Genomic DNA, 26,335 nt, shown 5'->3' on the forward strand with positions numbered 1-26,335 from the left:
TTAAAAACTAAAATTAATAATTTATTTTTATCAATTAAAAAAAAAGGAAAGTAAATTAACAGAAGAAAAATCAATATATGGTGTGACCACCCTCTGGCTTTCAATTCTTCCACTTTGCACACTTTCAAAAGGTCAAAAAGATTTTGTAGGAGTCAGGTGTCTGATTAACCAGTTATACCCAGCAGATGCTAATAAGCATCTATTTCATGTGTAGGTTGAAACACACTCATTGACTGAAACAGAAACAGCTGTGTAGGTGGCTTATAACTGGGGGCTCAATGGTTAACAGTTGCTGCAAAAGTGAGGTTGTGGAGGACAGTTTCACATCACAGGACACACACCAAGGCAAGCCTGAGCACTGTACCAAGACACACGGTAGTTCTACTGCATCAGCAAGGTCTCTCCCAGGCAAAGATTAAAAAGCAGACTGGGGTTTTAAGATGTGCTGTTAAGGCTATTTTGAAGAAGCTTAGAGAAATGGGAAACGTTGAAGACCGGAGACACAGTGGTCGGCCAAGGAAACTTAATGCAGTGGAGGTAAGACACATCATGCATACTTCCCTTCAACATTTAATGTCGAGCAGTGCTATCAGCAAAGAACTGGCGAAAATAAGTGGGACCCAGGAAGATTTACTCTATGATGTCTGGTAAAAAGTGGTCATAAAGAAGTGGTCATAAAGCCATACAGATGACATGGAAACAAGGCTAAATGACTCAACTATGCTGGAAAACTGACTAACCGGGCTGCAGAAAAATGGCAGCAGGTGCTCCGGACCCATGAGTCAAAATCTGAAATATTTAATCGTAGCAGGAGGCAAGTTGTTTGCAAAAGGGCTGAAGCTCTGTACAATAATGAGTGTCTGCAGGGTACAGTGAAGCATGGTGGAGGTTTTCTGCAAGTTTGAGGCTGCATTTCTTCAAATGTAGTTGGAGATTTGGACAGGATTAATGGTGTCCTCAGTGGTAAGAAATACATACAGCTATTTATTCATCATGCGATACCATCAGGGAGGCATCTGGCATTATCGAGTCTGTCTGGGATTACATGAAGAGATAGAAGGATTTAAGGCAGCCTTCATCCACGGATGATCTGTGGTTGGTTCCTCAAAATGTTCGGAACAACCTACCTGCCGAGTTTCTTTCAATAACGTGTGCAAGTGTACCTAGAAGAACGGATGCAGTTTTGCAGGAAAGGGGAGTCACGCCAAATATTGTTTTAATTTGGATTTAATTTCTGTTCATTTACATTCTGTTTTGTTAATTGCAAAAAATATATTAACACTTATTTTTGAAAGCACTCTCACTTTACAGCATTTTTCCACACCTACGTTTGTACAGTACTGTTTATCTGTATAAACAATATATTTATACAGTATATATTTTCTAGGTCTGCAGGCTTTAGTTTTTTACTTACTCTTTTTGTGAAGATAAATGTTGGTGTTTGGGTTTTCCAGGGGACCATCATTATCTATCTGTCTGTTTTGGGGCTGCTGCTGCTTTACATGGTGTATCTGACTCTGCTGGAGCCCATACTCAAACGCCGCCTGTTCGGACACTCACAGCTCATCCAGAGCGACGATGACGTCGGGGTAAATAACCATGAGAAATCTCTCCAACAGCCAACTCGCTTATAAATAAACCCACAGACCCTGAAACAGTGACAACACACACATTATATATGAAAAATCAGTTTAATCACAAGTTGAAATAGTAGCTGGGAAATAAGCATTAATGAGTCCAAATTCAGGATAAAAAAAAAAATTCACATGAAATATATTTAATATATTTAATATTTAACATTTTATTATTAATTTGTAAATTTGTTACAGTTAATGATACACAGAAAAGCAGTGTGTGTTTCTGTATTGTTTCATTTATTGATTAATTAATTTTTATTCTCAGGACCAGCAGCCATTCGCAAACGCTCACGACGTGCTTTCCCGCTCCCGCTCTCGCACCAACATGCTGAACAAGGTGGAGCACGCGCAGCAGCGCTGGAGGAGACAGGTCCAGGAGCAGCGCAAGTCTGTGTTCGATCGCCATGTAGTGCTAAGCTAAAAAAAAAAAAAAACTTCCTAGTGGAGCGTCTGGTTATGACCGCTGTTGTACATGCAGCATAACCTCCTCGCCTTTATAACATTATCTCCTGTGTGTGTGTGTGTGGGTGCATGCTTGTGTGCGTGCGTGGAGAGATTTAGATGGTGGTAATGTGTAATGTTTTCTCCATAACCCGCTGGCATGGAATCTTACCACTCTCTAGCTAACATTCTGAATTTCTTTTCTGCATGAATTAATCATTTGTGAATGGAAAATGTGTTTGTTGTTTACACCAGGAGGTACGAAAATACGAGTGAAAGATTAAATATGAGAACCTGAACACATGCAATCATCTCACCTTTCTTAAATTATCATATTAAATTATATTGTTGTGTGTGTGTGTGTGTGTGTGTGTGTGTGTGCGTGCGTGTGCGCATCGATCATGTGGTGAACTTTTTATTGCTAAATAAAAACCTGTTTCTTGTTTCAAAGCATAACCAATCATTACAAGACACATAAAATTGATGTACATTTTCATGTAAACGGACTGGACATTATTCATTACAGTACTGCTGTAGCACTTTCTCCAAACAAAAATTGTTCTCATTGTGTTGGATTCATGTTTCTTAGGTTTGATGATGAGATTTTATCTTGTACCTGTGACCACTTCTAATATATTCAATACACTTCTGTGGGATTTGTGGAGATGTCTGTGTTTAATCCTTTTTTTTTTTTTTTTAAACAAAACACCATTGATTGATTATTAGCAATGTTAGTAGTTATTGTAGGTTTTTTGATCGTACTGATGGTGCACCTATTGATAATTATATTAGTTTAAGCTTTATAAATAGGATATATTTTGTAATTAGGAAAGTTACTAAAAAATATTTTATTGTAATTTATACAAAAGAAAAAACTTTTTTTACTTTAATATTTTAAAGGTTACAAAAATCATTCAGAAATGTTTCTCTAGTCTAAAAACAGTTATTTTATTCAGTTGAGTCAAATCGTTTGAGTTTTGAATCGATTCATTATTATAAAAAGAATCGCGGCTTGTTTTATAAGAAGGGGGGAAAAAACGAAAACTCAGATGTCTTTAAGCCCCACCTGTTTAATGTATTACCACTTTGCTTCAGTGTGTAGATAAATCAAGAAAAGGTCTCTTTAGTGGCAGTGAACAGCGAATCGATTCTCGCATAACGAGTCACGTTTTAGAGAGTCGTTTAAATGGAACCGATCGGACGCGAGTCGCACGTCAGTGCCCGCTGCGATCAAGCTCGGACACACTCACACACATCCCCGGAGCTCAGGCATGGACTTCTGAGACACTTTTGCTGTTCTGGCAGCCCGAAATCAAGAAGGTAAGATATTTCTGCTTAGTTTCATTCTTGTTTGGGAGAAATCAGTGTGGGTTTGTGTTTGTGTCTGTGTTTTGAGTGCCTTTTGTGTTTGCAGATGTGGACAAATTTTTGTAAATAATTAGAATCACACTATAAAGTGTTCAATCAGATATGCATTATTATGACAACAAAAAACTATAACTAGTATTTTAATAATCATTTTAAATTTTGTCCACTGGTCAGTTTGAGAACTTCTCGTCATAGAGAACCAGTGCAAAAAAAAAAAAGATTTATTATAAACACACTGAAAAAATGAGTAGTTTTTGAGTCATGAGTCAGTGAGTCATTTCTATATATTTTTTTAACATTATTTTTACTATTTAGATTAGTTTCTTTTTTTTTTTTTTGTGACAGTTTTTAATCCAAGATGATTAGGAGTCTCTCTCTCTCTCTCTCTCTCTCTCTCTCTCTCTCTCTCTATATATATATATCTCTCACTCACACACACACACACATCCCTGTTTTTTAATCTAATTGCCTTTTATACCTTTGAACTATCACATAATTTATGATTATAAAAAAATATTGTTTAATAAAACAGTGAATGAGTTCATATTGTGCCATAAGGAAACTAGGGGGCGCTCTTACACCTCTTATGATAATTACAGGCTGTTTCTGATCTTTTATTTTTCCTTCTAATTATATACACATTAATAAAAAAAAAATCTAAAGGAAGACAAGTCCATGACAATGGTGGATTATGGTTATAACCTTAAAATTAATTATAATTTTTTTTTTAAACCTGTTGCTAGATAGAGTTTCAGACCTTCAGCTTTAGGCAGCCATTTCTCTGTTTGTTTGTTTTTGACCAATCGACTGTTATCATCATAATCATCATCAACATCATCAACATCAGGGACTGTGCATCCCCCTGAGGATCACAGTGTGGGAAGTTATTATCTCTCTCTCTCTCTCTCTCTCTCTCTCTCTCTCTCTCTCTCTCTTTCTCTCTCTCTCATGCAACTAATATGAAACTTGTGCACCTAATATAATATATTGTGAAGTGAAGCTCATGGAAGTAAAAGTGAATTTCTAAACCTTATATAAACACAGACATGTATTCCATTTTTTCCCTCTAATGGATTTTACAGGTTTCCTGTTTGATTCAGATTTTTTTTCTTTTGTGAAATTCTTTGGCAAATTGTTCCCTTGCTTTATTTCCCTTCCTCTGGTTGTTTAACTTCTGCATATCTATAGAGAAGTAAGCGTCTATTGCTGGAGTATTCAGGATGTGATATAGCGAACAGGATTTGATTACATATTATTAGAACGGGTTTAGATACCGTTTTTAGAAAGAATGATTTCCTCCCACATAAATGAGTTAATATATTGTTCATTTTTGTGTGAAGTGAGTGTAGGATTTATGTTCTCATTCTGCTCGCAATGTGCTGTATATCTGCGAATGTGTTTTCCCCTAAGTGCTGTGATGCTTCATTTTTAGTTGTCTGATGCCCTTGTGTCACAGAGAGTCAGTGTACATTGGACAAGTTCATATTTCAGTGTTTATGAACTTGTGTTCTGATCTGCTCGCTGAGGTACAGTTCACTGAACCACATGTCTAATGTTCTGGTGGTCAACAGTCGAATCTTTGCTGTTAAACGAGACACATGGCATCCGCTCCCTGATTTCTGTGCATAATCAGCTAAAAAAAAGTGTTGTGATGATCTCCACCTGAACACACGACTGTGCTCAACACAAACACGCACACGCACACACCTGCATTATAATGACCATGCTGATTATTACATACATAAAAATACTGTTATACCCTCAACTTTATTTTCTTTATTTATAAATAATAATGCTATAATGTACGTTATACTATAAATGCTTGTTCACTCTTAATCCTTTTGTTGTCATCTCTTTGTCCAGAAGATGTTGGAAAACTTAAAAATGTACTATTCCAAACCTGACACTGGAGACTCCTTACCATGAATGTTAAACAAACATCTTGTGAAGAAAACTTGACCATATCATGTTCTTTTAAAAAAAAAAAAAAAAGCTGCTGGTATAATCCATTACTATCATTATTAGAACAAGCGCATTCATGTTTTCCTGCACTACTGTTAGAACTTGAGTCATTTGATTTCACTCATTTATTTATTTTGAAGTTTAATTTTTTCATATTCTGTTTTCCTCAAATACTATAATCTTGATGTTTGACCTTCACTTCCTACAACTCTTTTAGTGTTGTCTGATTCTTTTGAATCCCCAGACACCTGAAAGGAAGCACTTACTCTGACTCGCTCTCTCTTTATTTATTTTTTTGTAGTTAGGGAGTGGCAAACCTCCAGTCATGTTTAAAAAAAAAAAAAAAGGTTTTTATTGTGGTGCATTTTTGAGTTCCACTTTGAGACTTTACAGATGTATTCAGGGGAAGCTGAATGAGTACAGCAATAGCAGGATTATGTTCTTCCTGTCCTGAATGGCTTTAACAGGATGGAAATGTTCAGAGGTCTTTACTGGGGTTGAAATGAGTTTGGCCTTAAGTTACACACTTTGACAGATCAGATCATAAAAAAATGAACTTATAATTAAAATTCATAGTTGTTTTTTTTGCATTGTTATTAAAAGGGGTGAAATCTAAAATAGCATTCCTCAAAATGCAAAAACGGACAACTTCCTGTGAGATAAAGGAAGCATTTCCATCTACGTCAGTGTCAGAGTCGATAGGACGTCCCAGAGGACGAGACAGACAGCCTCACGCAGAGTCTGTACATAGAGAGTGGCTGGGAAACTCTTCTAAACACCACTCTCTGTGGACATCGCTATCTACTTGGCTAACATCTGTGCTGTGTCATTGTTTCAGATTTGATTACAAATGATTTACAATTGAGTCGTCTAATGCAGAAGTATTCACTTCTTGAACTTTTCGACTTATTTTGTATTTGTTTGATTAACATTCTATTGAAAATCCCACAGTGCATTTTTTATATCAATCACTACAATCATAAATATTCACACACACACACACACACACACACACACCCACATACACACCAGCATTGCACATCTGGATCTTACTTTTGTGCCTAGATTTTGTGGTAAAGAATTGCATAATTCCTGCCAGATTGTATGAAGAGTCTTGCCACAGATTCTTAATTAAAGATTGGACCATTGTAATACATTCACATTCTTGGTTTCATGCCACTCCATTTTATTTTTTGGTTGGTTGTTTTTTTTACTCAAATCAGCATTGTTTCAAAGTTTAGAATTGTTACTTGTCCTGTGTCTGAAAATATTGTTGATTGTAGCTCTGATGTCTTATTTCTGGTCTTGTAAAGGAAATACATCTCAGTTTGATTTAACTGGTTAAAAATATAAATATATTTATAAAAAAATAAATAATTAAATCTGTACTTTTTAGACGATAAACATGGAATGTAAGCATAGTCTGTTCTCGCCGACATTTCTGGATGCTTTGATTAAATCTGATTAGATGTTGGAACATTCTGTATTTATTATCTTGTAAGATTCTTGTGGTTCTCAAATAGTTTTGCTGAACTCGCATTGCCCGCAGATGTGCTTCTCAGCTGTTTAGTCCTGCTTCTCAGACAGCAGTTTCTAACCGCATCTGTACACGTTTTGAAATTAAGATCACGTTGTGAATAAGGCGTGCCAATGTCATGTGCATGACAACATGAGCCACTGCATGTATGAGGTCTTGTCAACCCTGTGGTTTTCGTAACTAAACGTGAGGAGTGAGACGTGAGAGTAAGGAATAAAGTGTGAAGAGTAAGAAGTGATGGTTGAGGAGTGAGGTGTGAAGAGTGAGGAATGAATTGTTATGAATGAGGAGTGAATTGTGATGAGTGACGAGCGAAATGTGTGTAGAGTGAGGAGTGATGAGTGAGGAGTGAGGAGTGAGGAGCAAAGTGTGTAGAGTGAGGAGTGATGAGTGAGAAGTGATGAGTGAGGAGCCAAGTGTGTAGAGTGAGAAGTGATGGGTGAAAAGTGATGAGTGTGGAGCGAAGTGTGTAGAGTGAGAAGTGATGAGTGAGAAGTGATGAGTGAGGAGCAGAGTTGTGTAGAGTGAGGAGTGATGAGTGAGGAGTGAGGAGTGAGGAGCAAAGTGTGTAGAGTGAGGAGTGATGAGTGAGAATTGATGAGTAAGGAGCCAAGTGTGTAGAGTGAGAAGTGATGGGTGAAAAGTGATGAGTGAGGAGCGAAGTGTGTAGAGTGAGGAGTTATGAGTGAGAAGTGATGAGCAAGGAGCGAAGTGTGTAGAGTGATGAGTGAGAAGTGTGTAGAGTGAGGAGTAATAAGTGATGAGCGAAGTGTTTAGAGTGAGGAGTGATGAGTGAGAAGTGATGAGTGAGGAGCGAAGTGTGTAGAGTGAGGAGTGATGAGTGAGAAGTGATGAGTGAGGAGCGAAGTGTGTAGAGTGAGGATCATCATAGATCCAACACCAGCTTCTCCATGCCAGATCCTTTTAACACTCTAAGAGGTCTAATGTCCAAACTCCACATGAAGTCGAATCCAAATGGCCCTGGTACGTCTCTAGATGGTTCAGGATGCTTGCGGGGTCGGCATCTACTTCTTTGAAAGTAGACAGATAGAGAGAGTAGATGGTCCATAATCTTCATGAGGTGGGACACAGCTTTAGCTGGCGCAACCACAGGATGCCTCAGGATGGGTAAAGAAAGAGAGGCAGTGGAAAGGAATTAGAGTAGCTGCTGTTTATAATATTAACAAGCACAAAAGAAAGATGTCTTTAATCTGCACTTAATCTGGGAGAGTGTGTCTGAGCCCCGAACACTGTCAGGAAGATTATTCCAAAGTTTATAAGCTAAATGTGAGAATGCTCTACCACCTTTAGTGGACTTTGCTATTCTAGGAACTACAAATAGTCCAGAGTTTTGAGATCTCAAGGAGAGCGACGGATTGTAGCGTGTTAGAAGACATTAGATACATGGGAGCGGAAGCATTTAGTGTTTTGTAGGTAAGTAGCAGTAATTTGTAGTCGGTTCAAAACTCAACAGGTAGCCAGTGTAGGGATGATAAGATTGGGTTTATATGGTGATATTTTCTCGACCTTGTGAGAACTCTGGCTGCTGCACTCTGGACTAACTGTATCTTGTATATTAATGATGCAGGACAATAGTCCAGTCTGGAGGTCATGAATGCATGGACGAGCTTCTCTGCATCAGATGTAGACAACATGTTTCTTATCTTAGCAATATTTCTAAGGTGGAAAAAGGCTGTTTTTGTAATGTAGGTGAAACGATTTTCCAAAGACAAGTTGCTGTCTAAAATAAGTCCCAGGTCTTTTACTTTGAATAAGTAGTTACAGAACATCCTTCTAAATGCAGGTTGAATTGCTGGAGCTTTTGTGTACTGTCTCCTCCAATATTTTAATTCTTGAACACACTCAGTAACCTGGTCAATTGAGCTTTTTCGTCTGGATTTGATCTCTGAGATGAGGAGTGAGGCATGCTGAGTGAAAAGTGAGGCATGAAGCATGGAAAATGATGAATGACAGATGTTAGGAGTGAAGTGTGAGATGTGAGGAGTTAAATAGTAAGGTGTGTGAATGTTCACCTTAGTGCACTGATGTGAAAAAAGCCTGATTTCAGAAGCCACACAGTTTGTTGTTCTGATGTTAAGAACAGTGTGCATGCCTTATGGGAGCTGTTTTCTCTTAGGCCTATTGTTTGCTGTGGGCTCTTTGGTTTTCCAAAATTACATTTTTTAAATGTTTTTTCTTTCCTCATCTTACTGTTTTAGGTTTCTGTGAATGTAGATGTAGGAGACCGAACGGTTCATACTGTGGGTTTCAGCCATTTATCCCAGTTCTGTGCATCTCATCTCAAGTTCCAAATCATATTATTGAGGGTTCGATTAAATCGCTCCACTAAGCAGCCGGTCTGAGGATCATAGATGCTAGTTCGGGATTAATTTAATCCCCAATAATCCTTAAAGTTTGTGTAGTGTACGGCACATGGATGACGTGCCTTGATCAGTCAGGATCTCTTTTGGGAATCCGACCTGAGAGATAACATGGATGAGTGAATCTGCAACCATATGTGCTGAGATGTTGCGAAGAGGTATGGCGTTGCATAGTCAACCAAAACTAACACAAACCGATGCCCTCATGCAGACCACTCTATTGGCCTGATGAGGTCCATTCCAATTCTTTCGAAGGGGACCTTGATTAGGGGTAATGCGTGCAAATGCGCGTTTGAGATGGCCGGCGAGTGCACCAGCTGACATTTGGGACATGCCGCACACCATCTTACACATCGCCACGAATGCCTGGCCAATAAAATCGGGTCACTAGGTGGTCCAAGGTTTTCTCATGTCCCAGGTGTCCGGCCATCAGGTTATGGTGAGCCGCATGAAACAGAAGCTCCTGCGTCTCTTTGGGTCCAACAACTGGGTCATTTTATCCTTGGTTCTAGTGTGCTGTGTCACTTGGTACAACTGCCTGCTTCGCCTTGTAGCAGGACCCACCCACACACATTCCCCTCAACAGCTGCGGAAAGGTCGGCCAGTTTGTTCACTGGATTATTGGATGGGTACAGTATTGAAAGCCTAACACCGAATACAGGCTTTGGTGGCTGGTGGTCTGCCCACAGCCCGTATCCACCAACGCCTGGTGTGTAGGGTACCAGTCTGCTGGTCCAGGTTTCACTCTGCACCTGTATGGTCAGAATCACCCACTTGTGGGACAAAAGACACAGATACAGGGAGATGAAACGTAGCAGAGGGACGGAGAGGTGCCCAATGACGAGTGATCAGCTTCGGCGGGGATATGCCCCTCTGAGGGGAATGGAAGGGGAGAGGGAATGAACAGGGCAAGAACGCGAGAGAGAGGTAGAGGTGAAATTCAAGGGCTTGCCGGCCCCAGGGTATGCAGCCATGTGGTCTTTAACCAGCTGGACCATCTTATCCACCAATGCCGGACGCTGTCACTGGACCCACTCTGCCGTGCTCGGCGAGGTCTAAGGATCTCGTCGACACTCAGGTCCTTGTCCAGCAGCCACTTCCTGCAGGCGTCGTGGAGCTGCTGAACAAACATAAACGGCTGGCCGGGCGATATTCAGGGTGCGGTATTTCAGATGCTATCGGCAGTTGATGGGCGGCGAGCTAAGCCTCTCCACAAAGGAGGTGTTGGGTCTGTGGGAGATCGATGAGCTCCTTTACTGGCTCATCCAGTGTTGAATACTCCACTGGGGCGTACCCTGCTTTCCTTCTGGGTTTTGGCACCAGTGTAGAAGAGCGAACGGTTTAGGGGAGGGAAGAACAGTGGGGTGGTGACCTGTTTCAATAGAACCAGTTTTCTTTATTTGATTTTTGCACTTTCGCACATGCACACACACACACACACACACACACACACACACACACACACACACACACACACACACACACAAACACATCTTTCTGTATCTCTCTCCCTAGCGTACTCCTCTTATCCTTTTTCCCCACTCACTGCAAAAAAGAACACTGATTAAATACGTTCCTAACAGATGTGGGATTCTTACCACTTGTCTCCCCCGGCCTCGCCCTTCATTCACAAACCGGCGCTCGGCCATGCCCCCCGCTGCCACAGTAGGAAATAATCCGCTGTAGTTACTGATCTAAGATAACCAAGTAATAAGATGAGGTTTCAATTTAGAAATTTCTATTACTATTAGTATTTTTATGAACTTTTTTAGTTAGGCACTATTTTAAAATAAAATCCAATCAGACACAGATCAGACATTACCTAAAGACTTTTTTACATGTTCTTTTACTTTATTCTTCAAGAAACCACATCAAAAATGCTCTTCACCACATTTCCTGACAGTTTTTTTTTTTTGTAACTCGTAAATAATGGTCATTATGCAGCCTTATCCATAATTCTGTCTTTATAAAGCTAATCATTATTTTGAGTGTTTTGTCAAAGTCTTGTAATTGCACAAGTTCAGCTCTAATTTGTGAGTGCATTAAAAGGCTCAGAAGCCCATGTTGTCATCAGGGAGTGAAAATTACAGATGAACGGTGTACACCGAGCGAGTCTCAGAGAGTAGACAAAGAGCCAGGATTTTACCTCAACTTTTAGTTCATGGGTTTGACATAATGAAACTGTTAAAGCCTGTGATTTTGGTTGTAATAAAACATTACAGTGCAGTGTAATGGTTCTCTCTGGATCACTCTATACTTTCTGAGCCATTTTAAATTTCGGAAAAAACAAGCTTTTATTCGGGCAGATTCTCAAGATTCGGAAAACAGAAATGGCATTATTTATTTCCTTTCCCACCGATGCATATACACACGCACAGGAATAAATTCTGGGTCAGAGTGCAGTCGGATGTCCAGGGTGAGGCCAGCGTCTCTCTTGGCAGTCTGTCTGATCTGCGGCTAGCAAGTGTGTTTGTGATGATTCTTTGTCCACTTACAAAAGTCGTGAACTAAGTTTATTCAGCTGTTAGCAATGTGTTAGCCTCCTGGAGAACCTGGAGCATATGCATGGGTTAAGAGCAAATCGGCTCTCTGGTTCTGCGCTTCTGTGGTCGTGTTCAGCAGGCGTGGACTTCCACAGCACTCTGGGCCAGAAAACTAAATATAGATCCTGAAGAATTCCTTCTGCCTGCTTAAAGCGAAGAGAGACAATGGGATTATTTATAGTAAGTGTTTGGTCAGATTGTAAAAGAAAGTTAGGGTTAAAGTAAAAAAAAAATTGTGATCATTAAAAATGTTTAAATAACCGTATGCCCTTTCAATCAACTTTAAAACCTGACCCTGTGTTGTAGATGATTCTAGTGAGGAGAGAAATATGAACATCACTGGGTGGTGTGAAGAAGAGGAATTGTTGTGTTTTATTCCTCTTATAACGATGCAACTGAGCATTTTTGTATATATTATTGAATGGCATAGTATATTTCTGTCCGGCTCAAGGCTTCTTCTATCTGTTAAAGGACTTCTGTTCAGTTTCTTCTGTCCAGCCCGAAGCTTGTTCTGCCCAACTTGTCTACACTTCTGTCCACCTACTTTGGTCCAGCCTGGGGCTTCGTCTATCTTTTTTATGACTTCTATTTTTTATGACTTTCTATCAAGCTGGAGATTATTTTGCCCAGCCTGGGGCTTCTTCTGTAAAGCTGCAGCCTAAAGCTTCTTTTGCCCCTTAGGAGCAGGTCTAGAGCTTCTTTGGTGTGAGGAGCTGCAGCTGGACTTTATTTCTGAGTTTTAGGATGTGTGTGGTGGTGATTGTGTGAAATGCAGCTCGGTTTGTGTGGGAGTGAGAAAACTCAAAACTGGGGGTAAAGTAGGGTGTATTAAGGATCGGGAGGAGGAGGGGAGTGGGGCAAAAAAAAAAAAAAAAAAAAAACACTTCGTCGCTATAGCAACAAGCTCAGCCTTCAGCACGAGACAGTGGGCGCGAGCGGCGCGGAGGCTTTTGTCCGCCTCAGAGAACATGAGCGTGTGGAGAGAGTTTCCCTCAGGACCGGCTTCTTCTCATCGACACTTTTCACCTCTTTAACCGTGTTTCTGACCAACTGGACACCATGACTCGGATAACAAAACGCTTCTCGGAGGTAAAAACGAAACCATTTTAATTTTTCCCCACTTCGTTTTGATTTAGTTTTTTTTTTCCCCTCAGAAATACCCGAGAGTTTCCCAGAAACAGATTTGTCTGTGTCAAGCAACTGAATATACCTAAAACAACCATATTATAGAACAGCGGGAAAACACGGGGAAAATGTCTGGCTGGTGTGTTAGCGTCGTGTTTATGTCGCGTTATAACGTTTTTAGTTTATATTGTCCTGCAGTTTGTGTTTGGAGTTATCGCAATCAACACGGAGCTGTTGAGTTATCACGGCGCATGCGCACATCCGAGCGAATAGCTGCTCTATGCTGTTAGTTGTTTTTTTACAAGCTTGAACTCTATAATTGACACAGTTATTAAATAGTAATAACTTTCTTATTGCAATATTCTCTTTTATATGCATTATTTTGAAGAAGTTTTTTTTTTCTGATTGCAATAAAACAGAATGACATGCAATCAGGCAACATCACTTTATTATTAATGTATTCCCTCACATTTGATTTAGGGTGTTCGTGTATCGTGTGTGTGTGTGTGTGTGTGTGTGTGTGTGTGAAGTGTGTATCATGTGTGTGTAATATGTGTATCATGTGTGCAGTGTGTGCAGTGAGAGTAACGCTTTAAGCCGAAGCCCCCTGCAGCTGCTAACCCTTTTTTCACTCTTGAACTTTGTGAACAGGCCGTCTTTGTGTGCAGAGAAACAATGCCTTTTCCTTCTCTTTCCTTTCCTTCTCATTGGCGTGGATCGCCAGCTTAGACACGCAGGCCTTCTGTTCTCCGTCCAGCGATTGTGCAATATGGACGAGGACAAGATGTCATCACTCACTTAACCACTACGAAATCTCAAAATATACATGTTTTCTCTGATCTGATCTTATCTCTGAAGTGCTTTCAAAGCTGTATCATAGCCTTGTGCATTGTACCTCTAACCCTTATTGTTATAGACCTAGATACCAGTGTATATCTAGAAAAACAAATCTTTTCGGAATCATAAATGCTCTCTAGGATGCTCCAAAATTGAATCTTGTTCTACAGTAGCAGCTCGTTATTAGTAAACATTATTCCTCTGTGTGTTTTTGGTTAAGAGTCTTCGCATACAGCATTCCACCTTATAGGATCAATGGATGAAGGTGTGGATGAGAACTCTTCAGTCCATCATCTCTTCAGTCCTGCTATAAGACGCTTCATACTTAGCTATCTTAATGTGTTTAGATTAGACAGGAATGTGTCCTGTTGTAAGATCAGACATCAAGCCATTAATTTTGATTTCCTGTTTCAGAAGGAAATACATTGATATCAACATGCTTGCATAATAACTTGCTTAACGAGTTCAAAGCCTGTGTTGATTCGTATCTCACACCTACACCCGTAATCTTTCTTAAAAAAGCGTCGCATGGGTCTTGCATCTTTTTTTATCAAAATCCGTTCACTTCCTAGTCAGCTTTGTAATCAAGCATCTGCTTTGCATTTATTATGACATCACTATGAGGCGATAAATTATGATGGTTGAGAAACGTGTGTACTTTGTCCTGAATTGACATTTGTCTTTTAAACACGTTTTATAACCAAACCAGTGACGACTTGCTTCGGGGGATGAAAGATTGAACTCATGATTGCGTGAAGCCAAAAGCAGAAAAGTGATTGTTAATTTACTCTGTAGCCGGTAGGACGAGGCGTGTCGTATCTCGTCCCGAGCTAAAAAAAAAAACAAAACAAGTCTGTGGAATGTGAATGAATTGTGTGATTTGGTAATAAAGGATAAAATGGGCTAAAAAGGTTGAAACAGCTGTCTTGTAGAGTTTGGATACACCTTTTTTTTGTGATGATTTTGCTATAAGCTTTTCTTCTTCGTTCTTATGAAAGAATTCATCACTTGGTATCAAAAGAGAAAACAACACCATTCTGATTTTACTGGTATTTCTTTTTCAATCTGTAGCTTTATTTCTGATTATAAGGATGATTTTTATTAGAACGAAATACCTAGTGTAAGAATGTAGTATTACTCTACATTCTCAGGGAAGACGTTCCACCAGATTTTGAAGAGTGCTTGTGGAGATTTGTAATTATTCAGCCACAAGGGTGTGAGTATAATGAGGTTGTGTTGTAGAGTGATGAGGCCTGGGGTGCATTTATTGTTCCAATTCATCCCAGAGGCGTTCAATAGGGTTGAGGTCAGTCAAAATCTTTCACTTCAACCCATATAAATCATATCTTCAGGGAGCTGATTTGTGCACAGGGGCATTGTCATGCTGGAACAGGTTTACATTTATGGCATTTTGGCCGACACACTTATCCAGAGCGACTTACAACTGAGCAGGGGAGGGTTAAGGGCCTTACTCAAGGGCCCAGCAGTGGCAGCTTGGCAGTGGTGGGATTTGAACTTGTGATCTTTCGATCCAAAGTCCAATGCCTTACCCAATGAGCTACCACCTGCCCAGGTTTGGGTCTTTTGCTTCAAGTGAAAAGGAAATTAAATTCTATTACAACTAAAAATGCATCGTACACAATTGTGTGACTCTGATAACAGTTTGGGGAGGAATCACAAACTGCTGAAAAATTAGGTTTCCAAATACTTTTGTCCATGTAGTGTATATGTTCATAACTTAGGCTACTTGTGTTGTTGTTTATGATGTTAGTGGACCGATTTAAAATAAACATAAAATGTATGTCTTTGTTTTCATCTAATATGGAATTCCCTCATAAGGAATAAGTGATGTAGATCAACACCATGGCACATCGTGGTAGACATTTTCAACACCTTTTTTAATTCAGCTCCCGTGCTCTTAGTGATGATCTGTTTTTCTTTTAGCTTTATATGTGAAATGTTTGATTGCTAATATTTTTGATATACATGTTCCTGCTCCTGTCTCATTTTTTAGTCAAGTATCTCTCGAATAATTTTTTTTTACCTGTGTCTCAATCATTGCATCCATAGATAGAACAAAGATGGAAATCTGATTTAATGAAGGCGGAAAGGACGCAGTACGTGAAAGATGAAATTGTTCCTAGTAGAGGTTACTCCTGAACTTTTTTTTAAATGAACCTTCAGTGAGCAAAGTGCATTCAACTCTGAAATCTGTGGGCAAACGTCCATTGACCCATCAACTCAAACAAACTTAACTGCAAACAAATATATACATCAAACAGGCATAAAATTATGACAATATAATATTATGAGGGGTAAACTGAATAACACTAATTATCTTTTCATCATGTCACCTGTTAGTGGGTGAGATATATTAGGAAGCAAGTGAATATTTTGTCCTCAAAGTTGATGTGTTAGAAACAGGAAAAATGGGCAATCAAGCATACAAAATAATTAAAATATAAAAAATTCCAATATGTGTATAGCAAATGCTTGCGATAACTGAGAAATTGAATACTCGTCGAAAAGTCAAACAAATAATCCGTATGCACAAGCGAAATGATCTTCCACACTCCTAAACTCCTTATTTCATTGATTTTTTTTCTATCGCTTGTCCCAGGACTGGGGGGAGTCAGCTGGCATTAATGTAACCATTAATCACATATTAAAAAACATATCATTGGCTATATAATTTTTTCTGTAAACGAGTCCTTATTTATCGCCTGCCACTGAGACGAACACATTTGTTTGTTGGTAGTATTTGATCGATAATATCACCTAATATAACAATAGGTAAATACAGTTTATCTTTCTTTGTTAATAGACAGGAAATGCTTTGTCACGTTCCGTCTTCCGGTCTGCTTTCTGCTCACCTCTTTTCATATAATGCTACAATAAAACATTGCAATTCACTTTCAGAAGTTGTAGTGATGCATTTTGTTGCCTAAAAGATGATCTGACATGATATGACCCACTTTATCATATAGCATATCAAATTGTTTGTCATACAATCCTATTTTTATTATAGTTATTATAATAAATTCAGGCATTAGCGTAGCACACCTGATCTTGCTCGAGCCAATGTTTTTGTGTCTAAGCCCTGGAAAGATTTTGTGAGCCAGTAGAAAACGTGTAAGCAGGACTGTGGTGTTTTTGGTTTGGTCAGTAAATAATATGAGGGAGATGTTTTATTTTATTATTATTATATAGCACTCCATTTTCTACTGGGATGATAGGAACTTACATTAGTGTTCAGTGCAGGAAGCTGCAGCATATGAACATCTAAGGACTGGTGCCCTGACTAATTCAGGTTTTTTTTTAACGCTTACTTTTTTAGTCTTTTTTTGCTCACAATTTTGCCTTTTGCAGTTTTACTTTATACTTCCTAAGTGCAGATCGTCCATTTTGTGTTTGTTAAAGAAATCAGACCGAGTGTAAACAGCTGAAAGTAATGGAAGAAATGGCATGAAAATGGCTTTAGGAATTGGTTCCATCTGGCTTCTCCAGTTGAATCTCCGTGAGCAAGAAATCAGGGGTATTGTTTGTGGAGCGTACAGCTGCTGCGATGGACTGATTCACATACACACACACAAAACGATGCCACAGAGATCCAAAAAACATTGTAAAAAATTGTTTCCCAATCCGATTCAGTCATATTTCTGTACTACTCTTAGGGAAGAGGCCCAGGAGCGCGGGCTTTTATAAATACACATAGAAAAAAAACAATCTTCTGCCTGGACCAGAACGTATCCAGCACCAGGGATTTGTCCAGGTTGACAGCTGTTTAGAAAAGCCTCAAAGCACAGACGGAACACATTTTATCTTCTTTCTCCTGCATCTGAACACAAGCATCTCAGGTGCTGACTCCAGCTTCAACATCACACAACATGCAGAACCTTCACCTAGTTTATTGATGAGGAAAAGACGATGAGGTTTTGAAAGTGGAACTTGATACTTATGCCATAATTAAACCCAGGGTTTAACTCTGACTCGGTCTAGACTGAGAGGAGAAAGTGTGGAGAAAGAGCAGAGACAGATGATCTGTGGAAGACAAAATGGTCTCAGGTGAACACATCCACAGCGGTGATGAGGTCTGAGTGGAGAATGTGCAGAAGGTTGTTTATACAGCTCGCATATTTATAGAAATCTAAAATGCTGAGTGATCCATCCTGAGTTGATTCTTTTCCTATAACAGTGTTTAATTCCTCTTATACCACAGCAACTGGCTGACAATTACTAACATGTATTTATTAAAGAGCAACACATCATACTTTATTTCATATTTTTAAATTAGCTGTTAGTATGGAAATTATAACATTAGAATAAGCACAGTGTGTTTATATATTATATTTATTATTTATATAAATATTTAATAAGTCGGAACATTTTAAATAAAAACCCTACAATACCCTGATTGCATAAGTCTGCACACCCTTTCATACTTGGGGCTCTAACTGTCTTAACCAGTCACATTCAAAATTAGGCCTGTAGGGAAATGGCATACATCTGCTATCCATTATAGTGATTTCGGAAAAAAGTCAGCTGTTGTATTTGCTTCAATGTTTGGGCTTTCATTTTACTAAGACCCATGGGCCACAAAGAGTTGCCAACAAAACCGCAAGGCTTAATTGTTAAAAGGTATCAATCAAGAGAGTATTATAAAAGAATATTGAAGGCACTGAATGTACTGTCAAACCATCATCAATAAACAGAGAAATTGTGGATGAGAGAAGGAGAGAAAATGTATCAGGGAGGCTACCAAACGTCCAATAGCAACACTGTAGGAACGGATTTCTGGCAGCTACTGGTCACTCTTTGCTTGCGACTACCATCTCCCGTATTCTGCACAAGTGGAGTAGGGTGGCAAGAAGAATATGCAAGTCCGTCTGAATTATTTTTAATAGATTTATTCAGTCAACCCAAACCATGTTGGAAAACGTGTTCTGGTCTGATGAGAAAGGTTGAACATTTTGGCCATAATTCTAAACGGTATGCGAGTGGAGGGCGTAGCCAGACGAAACAAGCTGTAAGCGACACCTGCAGCTGATGAGGCTCATCAGTGCGCTCTGTTTCAGTCCGGCGATGCCAAAAAAGAGGATCGAGGCGTCTGACAAGTCTGACATTTATGTTATTCTATCTGCATAAGGGTGTATATCCACTGTATATATGTTATATATGTTATATATATATATATATATATATATATATATATATATATATATATATCTCATTAGTATAATAGCAGTAAAACAATAAAGTATAAAGGACCTCCCCAGCAGTTCTGTGAGATAAAATACTTAAAATGGAATTTTGATAAAAATATAAATAGGCGAGTAAGAGAATTTTGTGACAGGAAAATCTAGAACCTAGAATAATGACTACATTGTTTCATTGTGTTTGTGGTGTTTGAACTCAATTCAATTCATTTCTATATCGCTTTTCACAATGGAGGTTGTCTCAAAGCAAATTCTTTACAGAATGTAAGAAATATAGAACAAAGTTCACTTATATTGCCCTTGGACAACTGTGGCGAGGAAAAACTCCCGTAGATGGTATGAGAAAAAAACCCTGAGAGGAACCAGACTCAAAGGGAACCCATCCTCATTTGGGTGACACCAAGAGTATAATTATAAATCATTAAAACAATACAAAACACCGGAAACTGAGAAATATCATGAGCTCGAGAGTGTGTCATTATGAGTAATGTTCTTTCTACAGTCTTCTACAGTCTACTGGATCAGCAACTCATAAATTTGCACAACATCCGAGCTCATGTTCTTGTGGGTGATTTTTATTTCTCAGTCATTTATTACTGTTAAATGAATTCTTCGCTGTCAGACGTGACACAGAGAGTCTTCGCTCGTTCTTGGTTTTTCCCCGTTATCCATAAACGGATTTGATTGACAGCACAAATATTAGTGCATTCCTTAGCGGGTCAGTTGCGCTTGTCCTGCAGTCTCATCCTGACCTCGGGACATTCCACGCCTCGCTCTTCTCACACACTCGCCACTCACCGGACATCTGTTCAGTTCTCTGATAAGCCGAGTTTACTTTTTAAGCTCTTTTCCTCTCAAGGACTCTTTTATGGACAATGGTTTTCTGTTCAAATGTGAACAGAGCTGTAACTCTTCAAGAAAAATCTATGATAAGCGTTCAGTTGTCTGGAATTTACCTCGTACAGATGAGTCATTTTTACTAACAGGAATTTTGATAAAGTGTCCCGGGTTGAGAGTTTGTAATAATTCTGTAGAAAAGCTCAAGATTTCTGAACATTACATAAGATTTTATGTGTTTTTTGAACAACGCAGTTCATATGTAGTCCTTATTTGCTGTTAAAATAACCTCTGCTCTTCTGGGAAGCTGTTCCATGGTCAATACAAAAGGTTTCAGACACCTGACTTTTCTAGTCATTTGTGCTTCTTCCCCAAACAGTTAAGTTGGAGGCACATAGACTTATAGGAAGTCTTTAGATGTGGCAAAATTAACTTTTCCATTTTTCATCTACTTAAACTAGGAGACCTAAACCTGTTCCAGCATGACAATGCCTCTGTGCCCAAAGACGTGGGTAAGAGGATCTTGAGTGGCCTGCTATAGAGCCCTCACCTCAACCTTATTAAACATCTTTGGGATGAACTGGATGTTCACTGGAACTGGCCTCCGCACCCTAAATCAGTACCTGACTTCATCAGTACTAACGCCCTTGTGGCTGAATGAGCACAGATCTCCACAAACGCACTCCAAAATCTAGTGGAACATCTTCCCTGGGGAGTGGAGGTTATTATAAAAGTAAATGGGGACTAAATGTAGGTTCTTTTTCTTTTAGACTATTTTTTTTCATCATCAGCATTCTCCTACCAATATACTCCATGTCCCTCCTCTGCACATGTCCAAACTCCAAAATCTCAATCTCGCCTCCCTCACCTTGTCTCCAAAACATCCTACATATACTGTCCCCCTGATAAACTTATTTCTAATCCTGTCCATCTTTTTCACTCTCAATGAAAATCTCTCAGTTGGTAAAAATATAGTGCATAAAAGTTACATACTGCAAAAATTTACATTTAAAGAGATGTCATTTTATACTAAAATAATGAATCAATCATTGTGATTATAAGAGCGGTTCCATTGAGCATCATCATGAGACTGTAGCCAATCACAGCTTTGCTGATATTCAGCATAACAGTAAGATTGTGAGTATGATATTGCTTTTATACCACCTCGTACATGCAAGAAATTATATCAAGTGAAATTTGTGAGGCAACGTTGCCAAATGTACTGTTGGTTTTTGGTACAGATAACCGAACTAGATTCCAAAGAACCCACACTCACGTTGAAACACGTCAGCTAGCTCACATCGATTGGAAATTTCCTGATAAAGGTGCTGTAGGTGAAACCGACAAGCCTTTGTTGGGTTTGGCATGCCTGCTAAAGATGCCATTAGCTTTATCTCAGAACTGTTTTGAACGAGGAAGTGGATTTTTATTTTTAATGCACAAGTAAAGTGACACACACACTATGAAACGTTCCAGTGCAGTATTGGAAATATACTCACTATAGGAACGACATGCAATAGTAGGTGATGATATTTACAGTAACAGTGACACATTATATGGACAAAAGTATTGAGACACCTGATTTTCCAGCACTTTGTGGTCCTTCGCCAAACTGCTACGACAAACAATTATAAAGATTTAAAATCAAATATAAAACGTGAATGTCGTTCTGACTGAGTTTGAATTTTAAAGAGTTTCTCTAAAACTCTTGTGATCGTGAGTTTACCAGTAACAGCGCCACTACACCTCTCCTCTCCATGAATCTGTTTGACAGAACTGGGTGCAGCTCCAGCTCTTCCTGTTGTTGATCTCTATCTCTGAAAGAAAGGATTGTTCTACACATCTATGGAAACACTACTGTGCGATTTAGAAGCTGGAGCCCAAAGAACGCTCTGCCATAAGGAATGAAACACATACTGACCAACAGGCCGGTTACAGAGTGTAATTAATGTGTCATATGGGTATATCATACATAAATTCTACATGGGCTTGTGTTGATTCTGCTGAGGAGGTGATGATGAGGATGAGGATGTTATTCATATAAATTCAGATTCTTCTCATCCACTCTCTTTTATTATGAAGCTTCTGACTTGTTCTTTAGATATAAGTATTTCATCGGGCAGCTTTCCAGTCGAAGGTGATGAACAAGTTTCTCCTGATTTTCTTTCGAACAACAAGCTGCAGCCTGCAACCTTGTACACTGTGTTTGATCATCACCATAAACATCATCATAAACATCAAAACATTCAGTGAGCCAATGTGCAGTGGATGTAGGCAGAGCCCTGCAAGACCTAGGCCTCCTAGACCACATCCATTAGGAAAGAAATGATTCAGTGTAGAATGAATTTAAGTGATTTAGATTAGAAACTAAAAAGTGAAGGTCAAAGATTACCAATAACAGTCTACTTAGAGGAAAATAACGTGATGAATGAAGTGTGTAGTAGTGAGCAGTAGTGTGTAGTAGTGAGCAGTATTGAGAAGTGAGTAGTAATTAATAGTAGTGAGTAGTAGTGAGCAGTAATGAGAAGTAGTAAGTAGTATCGAGTAGCAATGAGTAAAAGTGTGTAGTAATGAGTAGAAGTGTGTAGTAGTGAGCAGTAGTGTGTAGTAGTGAGCAGTATTGAGGAGAAGTGAGTAGTACTGAGTAGTAGTGAACGGTAGTGATTTAACACCACTCCCTATTTGCAGGTTCAGTGCCTTGTGTTTGTACAGCTGTTCATCTTTCAGCAGCTGGATGAAAATGTTAAGGTTTGTTGGACATAGAACAACATTTCTGTATAAATGAGTTTGGAGCTGCATGTCAGAGAGCAAAGATGATGTTTAGGGAAAATGTTACCACTAATTTATCTCTGTTTTTACAGCAACTGTATTTATTGCTTCTAAAAACGTTAGAACGTCATGTTATCTGCTCTGATATGCGCTCATTACGCATATTTTAGCAAAGAATTCAATACAGCGCAACAATGATTTTTTCTGTAAGTACTTAGTCATGAATCGCTAATAAATACTATAAAAAAATACTTTATGAAAAAATTATAGCTGAAAAGTGTTGTGACACCTGACAATAATATTCTACAATATTATAGGACATCTTTGGATGCAGTAGCATCAAATTATCCCTTACTTGAACTAGATGTAATCCCAAACCTGTTTCAGCATGAAACAATGAGAACAAATCTCCACAAGCACACTCCAGAATCTAGTGGAAAAGGGATGGTCAAAATACACATACAAAACATATGGTCATGTGCCCCCAAACTTTTGTCCCTACACAGTATGTTGCTGTTTATTCAGTATAGCTTTAACTTCTTACCCCTTTTTTTTTATAAAAAAAAATAATAATAACAAATTTTTTAAAACGATGCTCGTCTGGAGAACATGTGACATGTAGCAGCCAGTCACATTCCATTATGCAATTGTAGCTCACACAAAGTGTTGTATGTCTGGAGGCATTTCTAATTTGCATATTCATACAATCCTTCTTTCTTCATGAGGATGCCTAAAAATGCTTTTGAGTGTAATTGTTCACGTTAACACCAATGGTCTTCAAAATTTCTGTTTCATTATGAATCACGCAGCTCTAAATCATGCCTTCCTTTAAGGAGAAACATAAAACGTATGAAACAATATGGAGAAAAATTCCATGTTGGATTTAATTTTTGTTGAGAGCAGAGCTTTATTCAAATTTAAGATTATCTTAGTTGTGCTCTGAAACAGGAAATGGCTGGAGGAAGGAATGCTGTCGCTCCCTTCATCCGTCTCTTCAGGGCTTTCAACTCCGACTCTGATTGGCTTGTTACTTCACACAATAATTTCATGTAAACAAACTCAGACTAAATCTCCATTTCCATCTGCAGAGGAGCGTATACTCAGCTCACTTCCTGTAAACCTGAACCTGTTGTTTTTAAAAACCTCTGTGTTCACTCGAGATATAATAGATGTGTGTGTGTGTGTGTCTGTGTCTGTGTTGCAGTAAAATACTAAGTAATATACTGTTACCACCCAGTGGTTTATTCCTCTTACACCACAGTGACTTTCTAGCAATTACAATGTTTTATCAATTAAAGAACACGCCATACTTTTATCTATTTATAGGGAGAGGTGGTAGCTCATTGGTTAAGGCTCTGGGTACTGATAGGATGGTCGGGGGTTTAAGCCCCAGTATTGCCAAGCTGTCACTCTTGGGGCCCTTGAGCATAAGACCCTAACCCATATGCAAAGAGAGAATTACACTGTGCTGTAATGTACATATGAAAACGGAGTGTTTGCTGAACATGTCGCGGTGTATGAGCTGTTACTCTAGAAATGATAATGTAGTAAATTGAGCACATTAATGAATGCCCCTTTAAGCACACAGTAACATAATGTAACACCCTAAAACACACACTACCACACTATAGCACATTGGAACACAATACAACACAATGTAACACATTGAACCACATTGTAACACTCTAAAACACAAAGTACCCCACTGAAATACACTATAACACATTGTAACACACACTGTAACGCTCTGTAGCACACAGTAACATAAAATGATGCACTACAACACATTGAAACAAACAGGAACACATTGATCCACATTGTAACGCTCTGTAACACACTGAAACATGTTGCATAACATAGTAGCACACTGTAACACATTATAACACATTGTAATACACAGAAACACACAGTAGCACACTGTAACACATAACAACACACTGAAACACTGTAACATACAGGGAGTGCAGAATTATTAGGCAAATGAGTATTTTGACCACATCATCCTCGTTATGCATGTTGTCTTACTCCAAGCTGTATAGGCTGGAAAGCCTACTACCAATTAAGCATATTAGGTGATGTGCATCTCTGTAATGAGAAGGGGTGTGGTCTAATGACATCAACACCCTATATCAGGTGTGCATAATTATTAGGCAACTTCCTTTCCTTTGGCAAAATGGGTCAAAAGAAGGACTTGACAGGCTCAGAAAATTCAAAAATAGTGAGATATATTGCAGAGGGATGCAGCAGTCTTAAAATAGCCAAGCTTCTGAAGCGTGATCATCGAACAATCAAGCGTTTCATTCAAAATAGTCGATAGGGTCGCAAGAAGCGTGTGGAAAAACCAAGGCGCAAAATAACTGCCCGTGAACTGAGAAAAGTCAAGCGTGCAGCTGCCAAGATGCCACTTGCCACCAGTTTGGCCATATTTCAGAGCTGCAACATCACTGGGTGCCCAAAAGCACAAGGTGTGCAATACTCAGAGACATGGCCAAGGTAAGAAAGGCAGAAAGTCGACCACCACTGAACAAGACACACAAGCTGAAACGTCAAGACTGGGCCAAGAAATATCTCAAGACTGATTTTCTAAGGTTTTATGGACTGATGAAATGAGAGTGAGTCTTGATGGGCCAGATGGATGGGCCCGTGGCTGGATTGGTAAAGGGCAGAGAGCTCCAGTCCGACTCAGGCGCCAGCAAGGTGGAGGTGGAGTACTGGTTTGGGCTGGTATCATCAAAGATGAGCTTGTGGGGCCTTTTCGGGTTGAGGATGGAGTCAAGCTGAACTCCCAGTCCTACTGCCAGTTTCTGGAAGACACCTTCTTCAAGCAGTGGTACAGGAAGAAGTCTGCATCCTTCAAGAAAAACATGATTTTCATGCAGGACAATGCTCCATCACACACGTCCAAGTACTCCACAGCGTGGCTGGCAAGAAAGGGTATAAAGAAGAAAATCTAATGATATGGCCTCCTTGTTCACCTGATCTGAACCCCATTGAGAACCTGTGGTCCATCATCAAATGTGCGATTTACAAGGAGGAAAACAGTACACCTCTCTGAACAGTGTCTGGGAGGCTGTGGTTGCTGCTGCACGCAATGTTGATGGTGAACAGATCAAAACACTGACAGAATCCATGGATGGCAGGCTTTTGAGTGTCCTTGCAAAGAAAGGTGGCTATATTGGTCACTGATTTGTTTTGTTTGGTTTTGAATGTCAGAAATGTATATTTGTGAATGTTGAGATGTTATATTGGTTTCACTGGTAAAATAAATAATTGAAATGGGTATGAATTTGTTTTTTGTTAAGTTGCCTAATAATTATGCACAGTAATAGTCACCTGCACACACAGATATCCCCCTAAAATAGCTAAAACTAAAAACTACTTCCAAAAATATTCAGCTTTGATATTAATGAGTTTTTTGTGTTCATTGAGAACATGGTTGTTGTTCAAATTAAATCCTCAAATAAAATTAATCCTCAAAAATACAACTTGCCTAATAATTCTGCACTCCCTGTATTGTTACACACACTAAGACAGTGTGTACATGAAAACATGAGCACTGTTACAGTGAAAGCTTGTAAAAATAATGTCTAATGTCTAATCAAGAGTGGCAATAAATTTCAACATTCTGCTACAGTGGCTCAGGACCACAGGTTGCATCAATAGTTTTACCTTTAAGCAGCTT

General features: G+C 39.1%; 2 protein-coding genes across 5 annotated transcripts in view; both read left to right on the plus strand.

Moving 5' to 3' along the window:
• Positions 1-2,742, plus strand: part of tmem9b (TMEM9 domain family, member B) — a 5,319-nt gene extending 2,577 nt beyond the window's left edge. The window contains exons 4-5 of the mRNA XM_046857940.1: positions 1,455-1,589; positions 1,903-2,742. Coding sequence (XP_046713896.1) covers positions 1,455-1,589; positions 1,903-2,058 — 291 coding nt within the window. The 3' untranslated portion in view covers positions 2,059-2,742. The remainder of the gene's footprint in view (positions 1-1,454; positions 1,590-1,902) is intronic.
• Positions 2,743-3,249: 507 nt separating this feature from the next.
• Positions 3,250-26,335, plus strand: part of dennd2b (DENN domain containing 2B) — a 60,354-nt gene continuing 37,268 nt past the window's right edge. For 2 of the 4 annotated variants that reach the window (XM_046857028.1, XM_046857030.1), the window contains exon 1: positions 3,250-3,398. In XM_046857028.1, the coding sequence (XP_046712984.1) occupies positions 3,265-3,398 (134 nt within the window). In that variant the 5' untranslated portion in view covers positions 3,250-3,264. Of the gene's footprint in view, positions 3,399-12,807; positions 12,959-26,335 lie in introns of those variants that run through there. The other 2 variants (XM_046857029.1, XM_046857031.1) reach the window with 2 other exon arrangements.

The sequence above is a fragment of the Silurus meridionalis genome, chromosome 9 (genome assembly GCF_014805685.1).
Source record: "Silurus meridionalis isolate SWU-2019-XX chromosome 9, ASM1480568v1, whole genome shotgun sequence".
In the NCBI taxonomy this organism is placed as follows: Eukaryota; Metazoa; Chordata; class Actinopteri; order Siluriformes; family Siluridae; genus Silurus; species Silurus meridionalis.